The sequence below is a fragment of the Leuciscus leuciscus genome (genome assembly GCF_965113295.1).
Source record: "Leuciscus leuciscus genome assembly, chromosome: 8".
In the NCBI taxonomy this organism is placed as follows: Eukaryota; Metazoa; Chordata; class Actinopteri; order Cypriniformes; family Leuciscidae; genus Leuciscus; species Leuciscus leuciscus.
The window spans coordinates 24,554,078-24,575,732 of NC_138732.1; the positions used below are offsets into that span (position 1 = coordinate 24,554,078).

At 40.5% G+C, this 21,655-nt stretch overlaps 1 protein-coding gene across 2 annotated transcripts in view; it reads right to left on the reverse strand.

Annotated features, from left to right (window-relative positions):
- Positions 1 to 21,069, reverse strand: part of ppargc1b (peroxisome proliferator-activated receptor gamma, coactivator 1 beta) — a 46,951-nt gene extending 25,882 nt beyond the window's left edge. Inside the window, exon 1 of one of the 2 annotated variants that reach the window (XM_082177270.1) lies at positions 20,812 to 21,069. In XM_082177270.1, coding sequence (XP_082033396.1) covers positions 20,812 to 20,892 — 81 coding nt within the window. In that variant the 5' untranslated portion in view covers positions 20,893 to 21,069. The remainder of the gene's footprint in view (positions 1 to 20,811) is intronic. The other variant, XM_082177269.1, reaches the window with a different exon arrangement.
- Between the last annotated feature and the right edge of the window lie 586 nt (positions 21,070 to 21,655).

Below are 21,655 nucleotides of genomic sequence, written 5' to 3' on the forward strand. Positions count from 1 at the left end.
GCTATGGCAGCTAATAGCGACATAATCTCCAGCTTAAATATTTGACATTCAGTCACTGTGAAACCAAAGCTCTCAAGGTCACCCACAGTTCAAAATGCATACCCCAGCAAACATGAAAGCATACCCAGCACGGATGTAAATATAGGCACCAGCGCATGCATTAGAAGTCAATGCATGCCTGCAGTAAAAAAAATAAAAACCTGAGAAATCATCAGGAGATCCAAAAGGTAGTCAGCAATTCTCTCCACTGCTTCCAACCTGGATCCATTTCACTGACACAATGAGAGCACTAGTCTCAAGTTTCAGAGCCTTGTATAAGGTTGTTGACTGGTGTCAAATTTTCCTGCACAATTGTGTAATGCAATGCAGACTTTGTCACAAGACTGAAGGTGAGCAACCCCTCATTATCTACAATGGGGGTCCGTCGCTACTCAGACTGAGGTTTACCTGCAGTCACGACTGTGGGTGAGGGGGGCTGCAGGACAATACAAGCACTGTTTCCAGGCAGAAACCAGTCAGCAGTATCTGTAATTTAAACAGCCAGAGAGAAATATCAGACTCACCTTGACTACAAATTACCAGTTGAGTTTGATAAAGATGTGAAAGTAAAATAAGTAAAATGCTCTCATTGGATTACGGGTAGAGCTGCTCTCATTGTGTCTAATGCGTTCAATCTGTCCGGCTGACACAGACGGGATGAAGGGAATATGTTCAATTACACCTGAGAGAGAGAGAGTTAAAAGAAGGAAGATGCAGGGAGACTTAGATGCAAAATGAGTCTTTTCAGACTTGGGTGGCCACAGACAGATCATGATGCCTGAGGAAGATGGCATCAACCCAACTTGTTTCTAATTCACTGGGAGCAGTCAGTGTCTGAGCTCTTAGTCGATGTTCATGGCTGTAATTAAATCAAAATGCTTTTGTTGCTCACTCTCCTTGAGCATGAGGGCAGAAGACACTGTTCGGGATAAGGGGCTGTCTAGAGTGACCATTCCCTGCAAGCCGGGAACCAAAAGCTGTGATGTCCTTGGCATTGTTCTCCATGATGCATGTTTCATATTCCACTGTGTTCCCAGACAGGTTTGCTCCAGAAAACACCAACCCCATTTGGGAATCACAGTGGGAAAGCCTTATTGCACATACTACTGCAGCATTTCATGCAGTTCTGCAGTGACCGTACACAATATAGATAATGCATGTTGCATTGATAGGTGTTTTGCAGAGAGATTGGGATAATAGGATTACAAGTCCCTTGTTTCCATCTGTTGCGAAGGTCATGAGTCTGGGTCAAACAATAACAGCTCATGACCACCACTAGGGGCCAGTCGAAACCTCTAAGTCCCCTGTAAACAGTCCCTCCACATAACCATGTAGACAACATGTGCCTTGACATGATTGAGAACACTTTATAGCAGTTATTTATAGATGCCTGGTATCTATTTTAGAGCATGCACATAAACCTGCATGCAGTGTCAAGGAGAGAACCATGGCTCATAGTAAGTGGCACTCAGCCGTAGGTCTTTGCCTCAGATTTAGAACCACCGATTCTTCATTCGACTGCACCAATAACTGAGTGTGCATCTCCAAGACTAAATATGGAAAAAAAATTCCTCTGCTGTGGTCCAGTGGTTGCTCTCCAGCTGTCCCTAAGGATAATGTTCCAATGCAGCAAAGTGAAAAAAGGCGAGAGAGTTAAACATTAGTTCCTGAATTCCACCAGGCTAAGCACAGCATGGTGGTTATTCAAAGGGGACAAAAGAACAAGGCTAAGAGCATTGGTGCTAAAAACACTGTCGTGCAGAATGTCATGGCTATAGCTATTAATCTTGATCTCCAGTTTCTCTCGCTACTGGCCAAGAAATCAAGGTAAAGAATATTCCCATCTCTATTTTAGGGGGTCACTCAGCAAGCACAGGGTTTGTTTTGAAATCCAAGAATAGACCGTAATGCAGAGATGACATTTGCTTCTTGCATTCAATGGTTGAAAGGACAGTGCTTAGACAACTGTTTAAGTTGCACACACAACAATGCGGTAGTGCCCTGATGTGAGTGGTTAGATAGAAAAGAGATAAAAAATAAAAAGCAGATCTAGTTAGAAGTAAAATTGATGACCTCTGTCTCTCTGAGGCTATATATGATGGAAAAATAATGTTTTGGCAATACAAGTGAAAAAGTCATGTTTTGAAAAGAATGTGAATGTACAGTACAAACATCTGCCTAAACAAGGAACCATTTTGCAATTCGTATTTTAAAGAACACCTAGACTTCAAATATGAAAGTGATGGAGGTTTGCAAAACAAGACGTAGACAAGGGGTAGCCAAACTTGCCCCTCGAGGGCTACCTTCCTGCAAACTTCAGTTCCAACTCTGCTCCAACACACCTGCCTGTTATTTTCCAAGTAATTCTGAACAACTTGATTAGCTAATCTCTTCAGGATGGTATCCCACCAGCAGCAGGGTTGGTTACCCCTGCCGTAGAAAGGCAAAATATACCTGCCGTGCCATCAACAAGTGACCTTTGAGAAAAGATCATCCATAGAAAATCTGCCTGGCAACTGCATGTATGCTCTTACTTTTCTATCCAATAAGGACGTTTAGCTGGCTCAACCTTCTCCCCAAATACTCGCGCTGACTTTCTGAGTCAGCACTGCAGCATGTGGTCTTCAGGCAAATATTGAGTGGTCCACAGGACATCTCTGCGCTGGCTTTCTGGGTGAGCTCTGAAGCGGGAAGATGACTCACCCTGAATTCCTAATGCTCAAACAGAAGGCAAAGCCATCTGCCAGCCCTCATCTTTAAGCCATTGCTTTAGCAGCAAGCAGAGTTTGTTACTGTGCGATGTTCTGACATGAATTGTAAGCTAAGTGTGTTGTCTCCTGGCCTTTACGTGCTGCTCGTCTCAGAATCTGAGCAAATATTAAATAGTGATGAAAAAATTGAACAGAGCTTACCACTTGCCAACTAACCGATAGTGATGCTCACATCATTGCAGGTGTTTAACTGGTGGAAAGGTTTAGCGGTGCTGCATTCGGACTTTATGCATTATGGTTATTAAAGGTAATTACGGTAGGGTGATTCTTTCACTTCAGTTTCCCTCTGTGATAATGTGAGGGAGCTTTCATGTCAAGGACATTACACCAGCATAACACATGTGCTATGCTCAACCCCCAAACAGAGGGGGGACTCAAGGTTGTGACAGATTGGCTGCAGCACTTGGAATCATACCATAGAAATACCACTGGCTCCTTCCTTTTTTAGATGCATTCTTACAAGGTGTATTGGCAATTTCACTATCCACACCCATTTGGTGGTCCAAGGTTAATCGGTTTCCCAAAAGCTTTCCAAACCCTATACTGTACTACACAGGATAACAGTTCTGACAGTTCTGGCCTGGAGAGGTTCAGGGGAGCAATTTCATCTCTTTCATTGTTTTCTTTCCTGAAGACAAGAGTTATGGAAACATTTCTAAACAGGTATTGAATGTTTGTGACGGCTAAAATTAGCCTGAAAATATACTACGATGTGTCCAACATCTTATGATGGAAACACAGGAGAAAAGCTTTTTTAATTTTGTATTGTGTGTCCTGTATATGAAGTGTATCAATATTGTTTCTTTTAATTCCTTGAAACTCATTTTAGGAAGAGCGTCTATGTGAGTAGCGCAAGGTCTGAGGCCCCCTCATGCATTTACACTATGTGCACTCAACCATGACTGTTCAAACCCACACTAATTCCGAGTGAATAAATTGCTCCCTTTGACAAATTGTTATTAATTCCCATTTTGGCAGCCCACCAAGACAAACCTTCCCAACACATTTCTAGGGACATTTGTGTAGCATTGTGCAGTTCATGTTATCTTCCTTGTTTCCAAATAGATCCTTTAGTGACCAGATTTGTTTCAAATCAGGAAACCCAAATCTTTTGGATAGACATATCAACAACACACTATGTTAAGGAGTATAATTTTAGAGTTCCTCAGTCTCTGATTCATGTGCTAAATGCTTTAGGTGTTTGTTAGTCTATCAAAAGATGCCAGGTCTCATTCTGAAGCCAGACTGCCGGTCTGCCACCTGCACTTTTTCCTCAGTGTGAGCGCGAGTACATCGGATTTGTACTCAATATCCCTTGACAACCCGCAGTGTTAGTCTCAGCATTCCTCCTGGATAAGGTCAGGTCTTATTGGTGCAAATATCAAGATCTCTAGCTTGGGATGACATGAGTAACAGATCTCTCCAAATCTGTTGGCACGGAAAGGGAAAAAAATCCAGTATTAGGGTAACAATACCTGACTTCAAGTGTAAAACCCCACCAACCACATCTTAAAGTCCACCTTTGGCAGTATCAGATTAATGTGATTTCCTCCTCTGGCAGTACACATTAATAACAACGACTAGAAGAGCAGGCACTGAATGCAAGTTTTATTTCAAACAGCACAATCTACAATGTATTGTGCACCACTTGAGCCACATAATAAAAGCCTTTAATAGCCCCTAATGCTCAGCTGATCTCAGGCTGGGTTCTCAAATTGAAAACAAAGAGCTTTAAATCAGCACAGGCTAGTTTGTACTGTGTAATCCAGGGCCTCACTTTCTCCCCCAGAATCCTCCATAGCTTTTGTTGTGCTGCTGTGATAAGAAACATGAAAACACACAGGGAACTTGTTCATCTTTGAGGATCTAACATCAGTGAAGTCAGGGAGCAAGCACTCAAAGGCCACCAAATGTAAAAGGAAAAAAAACCTTTAATTGGCTTTGACTGTGGTCTTTGTACTTCCTTGGTAGCTTTTCAGTTTGGATGGCTTTGCCATGTTGTAGTATGATGATGTACTGACTATGAGATTTGCTCATCGTGCCAAAATGCTCTGACCCATTCATTGTCTCTTAGTAATTCAATAAGGTTTGGTGTGTTTAGCTACTGATGCCTAAACTTGTTGCTGAGAAACTGAAGTGGGATAAGGCCAAGCCTGGTAACAGATTTACAAACAAATCCACAATGGTTCTCGGAGGTGATTAATCTCAACCCATTCAGTCCTTCAACATGCAATTCACAACAGACATCGGAATTGGCTTTTACATATGAAAAAAGTCTACCTATTCCAAAAGTGCAAGGCCTGTTACATGAAAAATAAAGGTTATGTCACACAGGTTATAAAACAAACTAAAAATACCAAGCTGTCACAGAGCAGTGATCACACTTCACATCATTTGAGTGCTGTCGAGTACATGCTACTAAGTGAAACAGTAGCTGTGTCCCAATTCAGGGGCTGCATCTTCCGAAGGCCGCATTTGAAGGCCGATTGCGTCACAGCGGCGCGACGAAGGCTGTCCCAAGTGGAAGGATCCTTCTAATGTGGCCTACTGTCAGCGTTGCCAAGTCCGAGGTTTTCCCGCGGAACTGGGCTACTTTTAAGTTGTTGCCGCGGGTAAAAACAAATTCCGCTGGTTGATTTCCATCCCCTTCAGTGCGATTTCGACGCTCCAACACCCCCAAAACATCCCTCATACTAACAAATCCAGTGGAGAATTCGGCCGCCCGATGGAGAAGAGCCGATGGGCTTTTTGGGCTACTTTTGTTGCACAGACCTGGCAACCCTGCCTACCATCCTTCTTTCCCCAGGCCGCGAAGGATAGAACGAGGAACAGCAGCAGCCAAGAGAACCGAGACCGAGAGGAGGAGCTGATCGAGATATTTAGGGAGGACATGAAGTTTCAGAGAGGCAGAGCAGGAGGAGAATGGACAGATTGTTTTCTTCTCTTGACAGATTGGTAGAGAAATAAACTTTTGGTTATGTGAATTCAAATGTGTAAATTAAACAATCGTATACAGAATTTTTTTTGTAAGTTATAATTTGTAAATTAAACAAAAAATAATTTCCGTGCATTGTTTATTTTTGAAATGCAAGTTATAACTAAGAAATTATTCTGTACATTTATTTTTGTCATGTCAATTAATTTGTACATTTGATACAAAATAAATTGTTCTAATGAATTCTGGGGTAGGCAAGGCTGCGAAGGATCCTTCTGATGTATCCTGCATTCACGGGAAAAGAAGGACACATTTGCGTGCAGCATTTTAAAGGAGCCTTCGAAGGACCTTCGAATTGGGACAGCCTTCGTCATGCCGCGGTGACGCAATCGGCTATACTTTCACCTTTAAACGAGTCTCGGTGCGACCTCTGAAGGCCGCGTCGGCCGCGCACTTCGAAGGAAGCGGCCTTCAAAGGATGCAGCCCCTGAATTGGGACACAGCTACTATTCGGCTTGGTTCGGGCAATTTCTCTGCAGCTTTTTCTGTCACAGATGGAGGAAGTGACTACAGGGGTACAAGTCCTTCAACTGCCATCTGACCAACTGATTTGTAGAATGACTGATTAATTCCTTTAGTGATCAGTTCCTGCCTTTGCATCTTACCAGGCCCCTCGATTCAGCTGCTTTGGTGTCACTGTGAGAGAATAAAAAAGGCTAAAGGCGCTTGTGTCCTTAGCCGTCCCACGTACAGTTCACGTGACTGAAGTGAGAGCTGCGTGAGGCAGAAGTACAAGGGAGTGAGGGGCAGAGGGAATTGCAAAAAGAGCAAATGTTAAAAGGAAACAGAAATCAGAGCATCAGCAAACAACGAAGCAAGTAGGCCAAAGCAAAAGCTGGATGCTTTCAACAGACAATTTTTTCCTCCAGTTCTCAGCCTTTCACTATATCCCGGCACCATTACAAGGTGCATCACGTTTGTTCTTTCACAGCTCACTGCTCTTGCTCTCTCGCTTTTCCTTATTTCTCCAATCCTATTCACTCTTCTGCACCACAGCAGCTGTCTGTGAGCTGCTATCTGCGGCACTTGTGTCTAACAGACAGCTGTCGCCTGAGGTGACTCCAGATTCCCTTTTGGGCACCTAGCCCAAAGTGGGACATCACCTACCGAAATTCTGCTGATGCTCGCAAAGCAACGAGGGCAAACCCAGTGCAAGGACGCTATGTGCTCCGTCATGCGGCAGCCAGATCTGCATTACCTGTACTTCTGCCGTCTGGTAAGAGGCCTTGAGAAAGTATTCCTCTTCTCCAAAGACCTATTGCACTTGTACGGCCAGATTCCTTTTATGAGGATCTCACAAACACGTCATCTCCTCTTCCACTCTTCCAGTTTCTCTGGATATAAGCCAAAACAAATCCCTTGTTGATGCCATTCTTTAATCTCGTCCTCAATCATAATTATCAATTACTCCATTGGAAGTCACTTAATGAATATTAACACATTGTTACACCCGAAAAATTATGTTAATTGGACAGTGAAATGGATGGAGAGTGCATGGATAGCCCTTAACAGAAGAAAACAGAACTTAAGGCCAGAATATGCATTAGAGCAGCTGGTAATGCACCAAATGACTCTGTAATTACCGTAACCATAAATGACTGAAATGTAGAAATATGAACTGCATAAAACATTAAGCTATGATCAAATTACTCAAGATATCCTCTGTGTTGGTTTGAACACCCATCACAGTTGTAATGCTGAATGGTCATTTCATTACAGATGCATTTAATTAAACAAAGTGCGCTTCCAGACATCTGAGGCCTGCCGCTATCCCCTTGCTGCCATACGACCCCTTCCCTTAAAAAGCCACTGGTGATCTTCATTACTTCATCATTTCCCAAGCTGTAATTCACTCAGTTAAGTGATGGCCCTGTCAACAGTTATCTAAGGTTCACGTCCTTTAATAAAAATGCAAAAATAAGCACTGTTTGCACAGAGTATTCATTTGCTTTCGCTTTCTAACCCTTGTTCATGTTATCTTAGGGACTGTTGGCCACTATCGTATCCATATCTTCAAAGTCTGAAGCAATAATTCTGAAGTCAGCAGTATTTTTCTAACAATACAAGGATGGCTTTGAGGCTTATGATGCAGATAACACAGACTGTGTAACACAAAAGTAGGGATAGGAACCGGTTCAGATTTCTCCACGGTTCCATTAACTATTCTTTTAGTACTTCAAATATTTGGCAATATGAAATTTCTTTGTCAAGAGATCATTTAAAAGTTAAAGTCAAAAAACAGTGTTAAATACTTTGTGTGCAATAAATCCAGCGGCTGCCATGTTCAATGAATGCCACAAAGTCATAAAAGATGCTGTTTTTTCCCTCCTGAGCGCATGCTATTTATGCCTGTCAAGGTCTAGTCCGCTGACACGCAACAGAAGCTATGACTCTGCCCACACTCACACCACCTGTCCACAATGAACCCTGTCACTCACACACTATGGCAGACTCATAGTTAATCCTTCACAACCTGTAACTGCCATTTTAGAAGATCCTAGCATGTTTTAAACCAGTATTTTTATTTTATTTTATCTGGAGCTGTAATAACTGACTACATTCATATATGATATAAAGACACATTGTGTGGGAACTTCTCATAGTTTTCTATAAACAACAATGTTGAATCTTTTCACTATTTTACTTTATTTAAATGCTAGCTGGGCGCAAACATGAATCACAATGTGCTGTTGTGTCATTTGAGCTTGAAACTGCACACAGTTTAAATTGAAAGTGTGCTCAAATGACAAGCCCTCAAACACAAGCCCCCCATCTACTTGCCGACGTCTAGCTGGGCTTCTGCCAGCACAATCACCAGAGATGTCCTTGGGAGCCAAACACAACTTGAGGAATGAATCTGTGACACATCTTCAACGAGCCGCTAAGTCATTACTCACCTCTGCTAGTACTGCACTCATCATCTCAACCTGGTAAATCACCACCTGCCCACAATACAGCCCTCCGCCTGCTCGCCCTAAGACCCTCAATGGTCAGGGGTTTTGTGGTCAACTTGTAAACAAATTCACACATAATTTACACACTTGCGACTTGAGTTACAACCCTAAGATTCCCAGCCCAGCCCAGCCACAATGATTCCTGGCCACAGCTTGCAGTGTCTGTATCTAAGTGATAACGGATGAAATGAAGCACGACGGTTGACAATCTGCCTGTTTCAGGAGGCCGTTGTGCCATTCTCTATGGCGATCGACCAGCATTCGTTTATTTTCAGTGGCTGCAGATGACATTTGGGTGCTTTTCATTAAAGAGAAATGCGGAGAGATGCGTTCCCTAAGGCTAACAGCACCACGGACGCCTGGGGGAAGGGAAGGGGAGGAGGGCTGCCTAACCCATCTTTACCTCAGACGACACTTCCACCAAGGAGGATTTTCAGAGGAGCAAAGTGAATGCAGCATAGAATGCAGTGCCATGCAATTAATGTATAAAAACAAAGTGGATGGACTTTAAGCATGCTTATTTGGCTTACTTTGCAGAGTGGGCAAAGGGTCAAGAAGAATCAATCAAAATAGATGTTGTAAAGGAAGATTAACCAAATATGAGGAGATAACCAGTGCTTAGTGGTTAAGCTCTGGCAGTTCACAGGGTTAGAAGCGCTAGGTATTACACTAGTCTTTGCCTAACCTGGCCTCCTCAGTGCCGTTATCCTCTCTGAACAGGTGCAAAATGACTCTCAAATAGTTAAAAAAAAATCAGTTTAGACCATTACTACAGGCTAAAGGTTAAGTACAATCATTAATCTAGTAAAAAATACACTTCTGTCTGCAAAAGCAAACTATCTATTAAGTTCGTGTTAAAAGTAGGGGGAAATGCCTGAGGGGAAGAGATCAGTGCCGAAAACTTGTTTATATAGTCAAACAGTGTTGTTGAAACAGCAATGTCACTGATCTGTGTGCTCGCTGCGCATACAACTTTGGAGTTCACACAGTACCATATTAGGAATAAGTGCTGGATTGAGTCAAATAGAGACAAAGAACATTTGTTTCTCAAAGCAACAACTCCAGAGCCTCAAGGGACAAAGTGAAATCTAAGAAATGTTGTGTCAATGGGCTTGAAAATCAGATGTTGATGATAAGCTTTATGTTCTATCGATGCATCTGCTATCTAATCATGTGCAAAAGCACATGTGCTCTTTCGTACGAGCAGGGGTACTTTGAACTTCACAGCTGTCTGATCAAAGGGGACGGTCTTTTGAGTTTCCACAAACAACCAATTCCCTGATCTGTTGTCTCAATCCGCGCCTTCAAATTCAATCACGCCAGATTACATCCTGCTATAAGGAGCCATAACACATGTAAATATAATCTGCCAGACAAAAGTCTAAGGGCTATGAAACACCTGTTCTTTTTGATGGATCTGCCCCCCTCATTCTGTGACGTCCCTTTTTATCCCAAGCTCGCATTTGAAAAATGATGATAATTTGGCCTGACCCTGGAGAGAAAGGGAAATGTCCATCTCCCACTTCTTATAGCCATTAAACTGTATAAAATTCTGCCATTTTGAAGAGCACTGCAGCAAATCTCTGACAGGCAGGTTAAAACTGGATCAGGCTTTGCAACGAAAGCTGCAGAGGCCCCTAAAGCTCGCAGTAAATAATACAAGATGTCTGTGAGGTGCATCCCTTCCATCTAAGGACTGACTGTCCTCATGCTCACCTGATTGGACATCCAGTGGGTGTTTTATTCCACACAAGCCTAAATCCGCTGCCGTCTGCTCACGCTGCGGTAATTAGAGCACCAGCGAGCGTCAACGTCTGAATGACCAAAGAAAATTGAATTTTCCAACTTCCATGTCCATGTTTCTTCATTTAAAGGTCTTATTATCATCTATTCTCCACCGTTTACAGCTCACAGCTTGAGTTTGAACATGTAGTAACAATATGAACTCTTTCCCGTGTCCATATAAGAGATAAGAGCGATTGCAAAGCAGTGCCGTGTTGTGAAAGCCCTATGGCCTGTGAGTAATTCATCTCCAAGACCTCTTTCCTATATCACCCCACTCATCAGCAGAATACCACACCCAGCAGTAGGTCCCACCACACAGACTAGTCATCCTCTGTGTATAACAGCATTCCGGTTGGGCCCAACTGAGGTGGACCTCTAGGGCGCATCTTCTCTGGCACTAACAGTCAAGCCATTCTACTAATGGCTCCCTCAGGCACCTTCCACTGATATCAGTGAACTATATATGTCTATTATCTGCTCCCTATGTGCTCTTAATGCAAGAAAAGCAGTGTCTGATACCAAACCCCTGCATAAGGCTTTACATATTAATGTGTGTTATACACTGTAATGAAAGCAAAACAGCCCCTCCAGCGCCACGGATGCTCCACCGAAAGGTGCCGCGTAAATCGGGAAAGCTCTGTGTCACCTTAAGACCAAAGTATTCGTGGTTTGATGTATTTGTGGAAGCGAGTGGGTGTTTACATCTTTAGGCTTTCTGTCATTGTGAATTAGTGGGCGTCAGGAATTGTAGGATGCACTTATACATGTCAAGAGCTCTGCAATGGGAAAACAGAGTGGCGTTTTTAGCATTAATTTGCACACAGACATTTCCTGCCTATGCAATTAGACCTACACGTTTATACTTGTATATTTTTAAACAGAAACTCATTAGAATTATTTTAGTATTGTATTTAAGTCTGTAAAGACAACCAGTGTTGATGTGTGGGCAACTCTGTGAAGGCAAGAACGGAAACAACCGCAGGTCCCCAACAATCCCAGCTTTATTGGAGTTTTGTCCAAACTTGAAGAAAGAAACACTCTAGTGTGCCTCACCCATCGTGACGACTCTTTCATAAGAGACGCCCCCAAAAACATTCCGGTCACTCCAAGAGCAAGACAATTCTGTTGTGACACTAGCAAAACAAAGCCATACACTTCACATGAAAGACCATCACTACAACCTACTCATGACCCGACTTCTAAGTAGGCAGTATTACATGAGCTACCACCAGTTGGCAACTGTCCTGTGTCATGTGACTGGCCTTTTGTACACCATCATGCTGGCTGCCAGAGTCTGTGGGCATTTAAAAACTCGGATTTCCGCTTTTAAGCTGGGAATTTGAGTGAAAAGCAGTTTTCCATTAAAATCTGAGATGTAATGTAGTTTGATTATGAGAAAAGTGTGAATCTGCAATACAGAGTTTACAACATGAAATCCGCAGAAAGTTTTCAACACAGCTTAGCCTGAAGACTGAAAGTACATACGAGAAAAAGAAAACACATTACTAGAGACCTGTCACAAAAAGACTGTCTGGTGAACTGTTTTCTTTGGGTGAAATAACCTGAGGGAAATACATAAAAAAAAATCAATAACCCATCATGGGCAGGTTAACTTCCTCAATGAACCTCCAGCAATGTTTGTCTTCCTCATGAGGGTCTCACTGAGAAGAACTGAGACTGTACTTCATCCATGATGTGAAAATATGACATGTAAACTTCATATTTATAGATCTAGGTCTGGTTTACACCTGATATTTCACATCTAGGGCCTAAAATGACATGGGGTTTGATCTCCTGTAGAGGCTAGATCCTGCTAGACGTCTTCTAATCAAATCCTACAGATAAATCTGGTGCAGTGGTATCATAAATGCAAGGCAAATATTCAAATGACTGTAATGAAAATGCTAATGTAACCCATTGAGATTACTCCTGCTTTCGTCCAGGCATAGAGTCTAGAAATAGGGTCACACACAGCTGCGCTGCATCAGGGGAGACTCTGAAAAGCACATAGAGTTCTGCAAAAGTACATGAAAGGGCTAATGGAAGAGGGAGAAAACATTCTGTATAGTGGGACGAATTCAAGTGTTTGACATAGAATAAAACTGACTCTAGAATTTTCTTTAGTGATTGCTGAAATTTGCCCTGTGGCAATAAACAACTACTGTATCCAGAGCTTGTCTTAGACAGTTAAGCACACTCTGTTTGAGAAGGGCTACCTAAGCCACAGATGGACACTGCATTGTTGATTAGAAAATCACAGTATTACTGGGCATGTAAATGTGGATAAAACCTAGTGAGTGAATTTATAATTCATATCAGAGATCCATGCTGCAAGTAAACATTTCAGGAAGTCATCTAGTAGGCCTCTAAAAATCATCCATCACATCACTAATCTAAGTACCACATTAGTGCAATATTTTAGACATATAGTACCATAGTAGTAATACCAAGTATCTCAGCGTACCATATAAATACATTATATTTATAAATGTGGTAATCATTTAGTAACACAATACCAAAGTATTGATTTGTTTTCCAGTATAAATGTCTAAAAATTCTTATAACAAGTTAACTTTACCTGAGAAACAACACTGCTTCACATATTAAGACATCATCACATATCTGCACAGGCATATTTTTTAACTTGTTTATACTTAATATTAATGGGGGAAAAAGTTCAGTTTATTAGGACAGTAATACACTCATATTAAAGATAAATTCTCTGAAATGTTTTAATACCTTATGTACAGTTGTTTCTCTAGTAAATTTGTCTTGTTTTAAGAATTTTTTTAATATTTATATAACTGGATTTTAATACAAAAATACTTGTTAAGAATATGCTTTTTTGTATTTCCCAGATTACATCATAACACTCCTTCCTTATTTAGACATTTCCGACACCTGTTTGGGAGTGTCTATAACCCAATCATTTGCAGGTCCTCACTAGCGAAAGGAATGCTAGTGTTTCAAAACAGTCTTTGTACCCACGTTTGACACGTTCACAAAAAACTGGAATGTGGTAGAGGCTGGGTACAGGTTATTTTAATACAATGAAACAACAGGGAGGAGTGCTAACAATTACTGCGGCATCAGAAGAACATTTAGAGCCAGTTCAAGATTAAATTCAGTTTACAGAACAAGAATGGAAAGGTGAATGAATTGGACAGTGTATAAAGGTAATTCAGTCCAAGAGCAAACTACTACCACAGTCAGTTGAAATTGCCCAAGACTGACAAAATCCAGAACAGCAGTCAAATGTTGGTAAAGCTTGCCAAATCAAAGGTTCATTGTTGAATTAGGTCATAGTCACAGAGTGCACGTTTGGAGATGCTGGTTGGAGTTGGAGTTTTCGAGAGGGTAAGAGAGTCAGGTGCTCGATGAATTACAAGAGAGACAGAGAATCGATGCATAGTGTCTTTTGGTGTGGTTACTGTCCCAAGCAATAACATTCTGTACGGGAACACTGTGTATTGGCGTTGTTGGCATAGGAGCCAATAGTCTCCTCAGACATCTCTGACAGATGAATAAAAGAGCTTTGTATTAATAGTTACTTTTTTTAATTGCTAGAAGGCTGTTATGTAAAATACTTATTCATGCACACAACAGCAATTCTGCAATTCATGATGGGTTTGTATTAGGCCTACAGTCCTGTTGTGCAAGATTCTCTTCTAGAAAAAAACTGCTGTAACATTCCATAGAACAAGTAACTACAGTATGACGCAGCAAAATCTCCGACAGTTACTCAAGCATCACAGTAACACCTAACAGACCAGGAAATGGGTCAATTCAGTCCATACGATTCTGGGGTGATTCCTGATGTGTAATCACTGACAACACTTGACCCAGACTTGTAATTAAAACTTGACTGCAAATATCAAAACAGTTTAAACTGCAGTTTTCGCATTTACATTTAAGATCCTTGATTCAAAGTAATTATATCACAATTCGGTCTGTGCCTAATACAAAACTGTAATTTACATGTATAACACAAGTCATACAGTATGGACTAAGGATGCACTGATATGAACATTTCGGCCTATACGATAATTCTTATTATTTGAAAAGCCAATAACCGATATTTTGGCCGATAAATCCACATTTTATATAATTTTTGAGAGCCTGATTATAAAAACAAAAGTCTCACCATGTCCCAAGCAAACAACTATAATGATGTCCTCATTATAATTTTATGTAGCCTATATGACAGACTTGCGAAATCATATTTCAAGCAATTTAAAACCATCATGTCGAACAGTGCACATCTGAAGTGTCTCAGCTGAAGGAAATAATCCATTATTTATCGGCTTTAATATATCAGCCAAATTTTCTTATTGGGCCGATAATGATAACATTAAAATGAACATATATCGGCCGATACTGATATGGTGGCAGATATATCGTGCATCCCTAGTATGTTTAAATCCACAATACAAGCATCTAAACTGAAAATAGCCTTTCAAATATATAGGTGGAGTACAGATCTAAAGATAGAGCACTAGATTTCTCCTGGGTTACTATAATCCAGCTTATTCTTTTGTTTACTTGCGTCACTAGGTGCTGCTTAATAACAGATCTTATTTATTATCATATTTTAATTAACAGGAACACCAATTAGTGTCCACCAAAGTAAGTCAAACAATAATAAGTCAAAAACTACATAAAGAAACAGAGTATATGCCATATTTAAAATGTATATGCTGGAAGCTAGGGCACACCTTTAGCAGGTCTATGTCTGTGTACCGGCTGTTACACCATAGACTTGCATTTTATGATGCTTTAGTTTACATGTTCCCATTTGCCCACTGTAAGTCCCTGCCAGTCTGAGCTTGCCCTCCCCTGATGTCATGTTGCTATGGTAAGCCTGGTACGCTCCCTTCTCAAAACATGTGGAAATTTCCTTAACACCCAGTTTCAGAACAACAATGTGGCCAAATATGAACAAGAAACTCACTTATTGCATAATCTGAGATTTCAGAAATTAGTTCGGAAGTATAATTACTAATTATAAATATATAATCCAAATATATTTGGAATGGGGCTCAGCGATCAAACAGGCTGTCATATATTTGAAATTATTTTACAGGCAATATAAAAGTAAACTTGTGAATATCACGCTGATTTTAATGACCTTTTTATTTGGCCGGTAAGTTTCCCTGATAAGACCATATCATTAGACTTGAGCTGGTAGGATTGATCAATTCAAAAATCTGATTAATTTGATCCTCCTAATAAATAAATAAAAAATACATAAACTTTTAACCCATGCATTTCCGAGAATTTTCAGAGAATACATAAAAATATCAAATATCGTCAAAAGGCTGAAAAATATTGAGCCAAATCACTCCCAATTAGGATGTGTGTTTCATCTACAAGATCTAAAGACCAGTCCAGAACCATAGAATAATGAACATCCAAAATGTTATAGTCAGGTACATTCGATCTAAAGTACACTGTGTGCGTTATATAATCCTCAAATGTACTCGCCAGAGGAGAGGCTGAATCTAACACCAAGAGCTTTCTGTGCTTTTATTTTTATGAGGATGATGTGATATTCGAATAACACACCTGCAACTTTGTTTAGCTTGCAAATATACAGGCCAACCTGCAACCATGCAAATGGTTCCTGCAGTTGCCCTACTAAACTCATGCATACTACATTGATTTACACCACTTTTAATTGAGACCAAACAACCATTTCACACTATACTGTGCCATGTTAGTGCTTCAGAGATTAAGATAACTATGTCCCAGAATACAAAGGTTGCGTCCACTTAGGTCCATTTAGGACACATGAGCTTTAATACGTGTGTGCAACATGCTACATCTTAATGCCTCGATATAAAACAACAGCAAAATGATAATGCTAGTATGAAGCATTTCTCCAGGATACCTTATAAAAATCTAGTGAAAGCTTTAATCTTTCTCTAAAAAATGAGAGCTATTAACCAACACATATCCAAGGTGATAACAGTGGACAGCATAAAACGAAATGGCCACTTCCATTAAAACAAGGATAGTTCATCTAAAAATGAAAAATTTGATCATATAAGATGTTTAGAACCTGTGTAAATTTCTCTATTCCAGGGATTCTATGAGAATTGAGAAGTCCACACCACAGTTATAATGAAAACACAAAGGAACAGCCACCTGACAAATGATAAAAACATTGACAGCCAATCAGAATCCATCCGATTTTAAGAGTTGAGCAAATAAGTTTAACTGCAGCAATGCATGCTTATAATAAACAGAATAATATTTTCCCTGGGTGTGAAGTACGCTAAAACAGTTGTGGCTATAGTTATCTTTATAGTTGTTGCGCATGGTGTAAAAGGGCCTTTGCTCTCTTATGACTGAAGGAAAGAGTTTTTGTAATAACAAACATGGCTATCTTTTAATTGCTGTGAGACTCTTCAAACGCTGTTGCCAAATGCTTATTCACGCAATATTGCAAATCACAGTTTATCTTAAAGCCCTGTTGCACAGCATTCTCTTCTAGAACTGACGTTTTAAAATGCCAAGTTCCAACATGTAACTACATTATGAGTATGACACAACAAAAACCTCTTATCTCAGGCAGTTACTCAATCATCACATCTAAAAGACCAGGAACTGGGTCAATGATGTGTAACGAAAACTCCAGGACCCATTCATGGGAAATGAGTGACCAGCACATTGTTCAAAATTTCTCCTTGTGTGTTACACAGAAGAAATGCAGTCATGCAGGTTTGGAACGATATTACAGCAGAACGGTAAAAAATTGCTAACGTAATGAACACAGGCGTCATTTACAGAACACACTAAAGTGAATGTACATCTATAGATTGTCCTCCAAATAATCTATAAAAGAGAGTTTATGTTACAGCAGACTGAGGACTATAGTTACAGAAAATAGCATTCTAAATAGCACACATCCTATCCATGGTCCCATATTACCAGACAACTCAATGAAAGGGTTTTTTAACATTTGATGCTAGTTGAGCTCTTAGCTGATGATGGATTAGTACGGGTACATCATTGATATCAAGACCCCTTCTTTCCACAGTCTATCCCCTTTCAGTCCAAAATTGACATTGATCTGTTACAGAGCATTCCCAGACTTCCTCACGTCCCCAAAGAGAGATGGAGGAGCCAGATGAAGGACCTCTGGGGCTTCAGGAGAGGAAACAGCCCTTCTAATAAATACAAGTGTGCCCTGAGCAAGGCAACAGACAGCGCTATAAAGTAATTGGAGTGAAAAGAGCAAAACATAAACTGACGATCTTGAGGCTGCAGCCAATTTATCGAGCCACATTCAGAGCTAAAGCCTTTCTGTAAAAACCAAATCAAATTATATTCCTGTGATGTTTTATGGTATCTCATTTTACTCTCTCTCTCTCAGTGGATTTCAAATGAATAGACTAAAAATGTGCAGTTTCTTCAAATCTGATGTCAAGTGAATTCGAACCAGCAAACTCCGACCAGAACATCTAAAAAATCATTTCATTGCCGCTGATTTGATTTTATGGCTCAACTTCACAGCGACAAGGCAAATGATAGAGAAAATGTTTCAGTAAACAAGCAGACACAGAGCCAATTGTCTAAACTCGCTGTAAAGACCATGTCAACCCTGCATATTTATGATTTCGAACGAGCATAAAATTATGAGTGGAAATGAGAGGAGGCACAGCTGACTGACACAAGCTGTTGGATGTGGGAAGTCATTTCATGGTGTAAATACATTTGCCTGACTCTGTCAAGTTAGGTGACTCAGCCCATATCACGGAAGCTGAACACATAGTACTGCAGTGCCGCACATCACGACAACTGCGAGCTCGCCTGCATGAGAACTGGTGCAGTATAATGTGTTTCAAAACCTTCAAATGTTCAGATTTTATGAAGTGAATGTGTAAATGTCAACAGCAAAGATGCAGCGAGGCGGAGAAACAAACTGGACTGAAGGTATTGTTTCCCATAGCATTTATATAAATTATAGAATAATTAGAATTAATACAGAATATATAACTACATATCTGTCAGGCCGATAAATCGGATGATATCGAGCCATTGGGCCATTCTGAGATTATCAGCATCAGCATCATCAAGTTTCATACTGGACAATGCACAATTGTTTGCATCAATTTTGGATGAATTTTAAGTACTATTAAAATACAAATTGGGAGCTATGTGTGCACATTTGAATGCTGTCTCTGGCAACCCCGCTTCACTCGATTCATATTACTCATAATAAATATTTTCAAATCAATATTTTAAGCAACCATGTATTGTAATATGCACGACAACATGAGGTAAACTGGTCATTATTGCGAATTAATATGTGGCTCTCTGAAATAGCTACTCAATTATGATACATTGCATTATAATAATTTAAGTCGACTTAATACTCTATTGATTTTTTACATTTTTTCCACATAGATCAAAACATGGAATAAATTGTATGCTAGCCTACTGGACAGAGCATTTTGAAGATTAAAAATAAAACGTAAATCCAATTTAGTTTATCCCTAGAAGACGTTCCTGCATTCATCACTTATCTGCAGGAATACAAATAGTGTTTATAAATCAAAAAAGGTGCGAAGCTTATGCTCTTCAGATCCTCCTAGAGTGTGGATGGTGAATTATTAGTCGTGATCTGAACAGCTCCACTTTGCGCAGCGGCAGCAGTCAGTCAGTCAGTCACGTGCACGCCCGGAGGAGGGAGTGTGTGGCTGTCGTGGACGCGCGTCAGTGGTCCCGCCCCTTTTTCATTCTACTACGTCTAAAGGCGGCGAGCGAGCACATGACTGCAGTAACTGTGTTCTATAACTCCAGTCACGAGGATGGAGTACTATTACACTGTCCAGACTGCGCGCTCACACCAATAACCCGAAATGAGCACATTTACAGCGCTTACACTATTCCCGCTGACACAAGGACAAAGGACAAACACCACCGAGCGCTTTCTCACAGCGTCCAAATGTTTTAAGGTGTCCGAAAACGAGTCTGTGACACCTGACACACAGTATACGTAACGCGCGATTTATAAACATGCACAATTAAATTCGATTTAATTCGCGATACAAAAATCATAGCATACTTTTACAGCACGTGCAGAAAGCAGTCGCTTTCCGAATTTAAATGAATTAATGGCTGTGTTCCATGCCTCATCCATGTCTAAACATTACTATGCGTATAATTTCAGTGATGTAACGTAAAAGTGTCCGTATGTTTCAAAGTAAGCATTCTAAGCGTTATATTGTAACTCCCTATTCTGCGTGTATTGTATCTATAAATAAACATTTTGCAGTGCGACAACAGCCTGTTTGACATGACAAGCACGAAAGTGCAAAATGCACAGCGTTAATTTATTAATATCGACAGCACATAGGCTACTAGCACGTGATGACCGGATCGTTTGACTACTATGGCACCAAGCTCTTGTTCTGTAACAGAGTTACGCAAACGCTTACGAAAACAATACATAAGTCAAATGAGCAAAGAGTTCCGATCTCTACACTATATTGTACAAATATACTCCTATATCACAGCTGTTTGTAAACATGTATCCTACCGCGGATTAGTTTGTCAACTTTATACTGGCATACTGCGTTTGTTTAATAGCTTACAGTTTAGCTCAAACAAAACAGGTCAGTTATGAATACTGTGCAATTATTCATTTTTATCCTGTAATAACTGCATCAATATTAGTACCTGTACCGACTAAAAATTACTGTGATGCTTTAGACAAAAAAAAAAAAAAAAACCAAAAAAACCCATTAAAAAAACCCAGTTCTCTTGATCTGTGTTTACTTTTCATCTCTCACAATGAACTCGTATGGAATCAATGCGCTTTCGTTATTCAAACTACAAGATCCCATCAAGAAACTTAGTCAAGTTAAGAGCTCCCACGTGTCACACACTCACACACACACACACACAGAGACCGGGAAATTGGTGTGATTTTTGGCAAACTGTCGAACACACTTGAACTTGTTTCATTACACTTGCGAAGTCATTAACCTTGCTCTAATCGCTAATCCTCGAAAGTAGACTTAAAAAGAGCGATTATTTGTACATTATTCGTCTATAAGACACTTTTCGCATGCGTGCATTATTTCCTGTGAACTCCACGTGAAGCGCAGACGTCAGGGACTCCAGACGCCGGCTGAGACGCTGTGACAGCATCGATGAAATGATGGAAGTGTATCGCGCCACAGACAGTAACATGCAAAAATACACCCGGGGAATAACAGCCACGATTCCGTTCTACCAGAAATTGTGCGTGGCTTACCTGGCTTCCGGAGTTTTCAGTCAAGTAATTGAAGACAAATGAAGAGAGCTCCTCATCTAACAGTGAAGCGCAGTCCGCCATCTTCTAGAGAATGAGAGGAGAGGAGCCAGAGAGCGCTGCTATACTGCTCTCCCTCCCCGCATGCAGTAATGATCTCTAACCGACCGAGGGCAGTGTGCTGAGCTCTCTGTGCTTCCCAATCATTGCTGGATTAAATAAAACCGCAGAAACTTGAATTATTTGAAGGTGCAGGTGGGTTTAACACAGGTTGGTGGCTGAAGAAGGATGCATGTTCCTAACTGCAACTGAAGCTGCTTTTGCTGCCTACATTGCGGTGTCTATGACTCATTTATGATATGTCTAAAGTCCATGTCAGCTTTGTGCATATAATATATAGCGACCACACAACCCACCAAAGGATGCATTTGTTTGCATCCTTTAATATACAGTTTGCATACACAATACAGTAAACACAACATACAATTTTGGGGCTTTATGGTGCCCAAAAACATAAGCATAAGCCAATAACCGTGCTTGGTTGGTCTTTTGTATCAGCTCCAAATTCTAAAGACAGCTTTGTTAATCATAGTAGACATTTATGGCCGGTTTCACAAACAAGGCTTAGGCCTAAGCCTACTCTAAAATGTACGTGTGAGCTGTTTTAACTGAAAGCCACTTGCACTGACATTGTTTTGTCTCAAGATGCACACTAATGTTTTTCTTTTTCTTTTCTGAAGCACGTTTATAAAAAACTACTTAAATGCCCTAATTGAACTAAATCTTAATCCTGGCTTAATCTAAGACCTGTCTGTGAAACCAGGCCTTAATGTTTAAATTGGTGAAT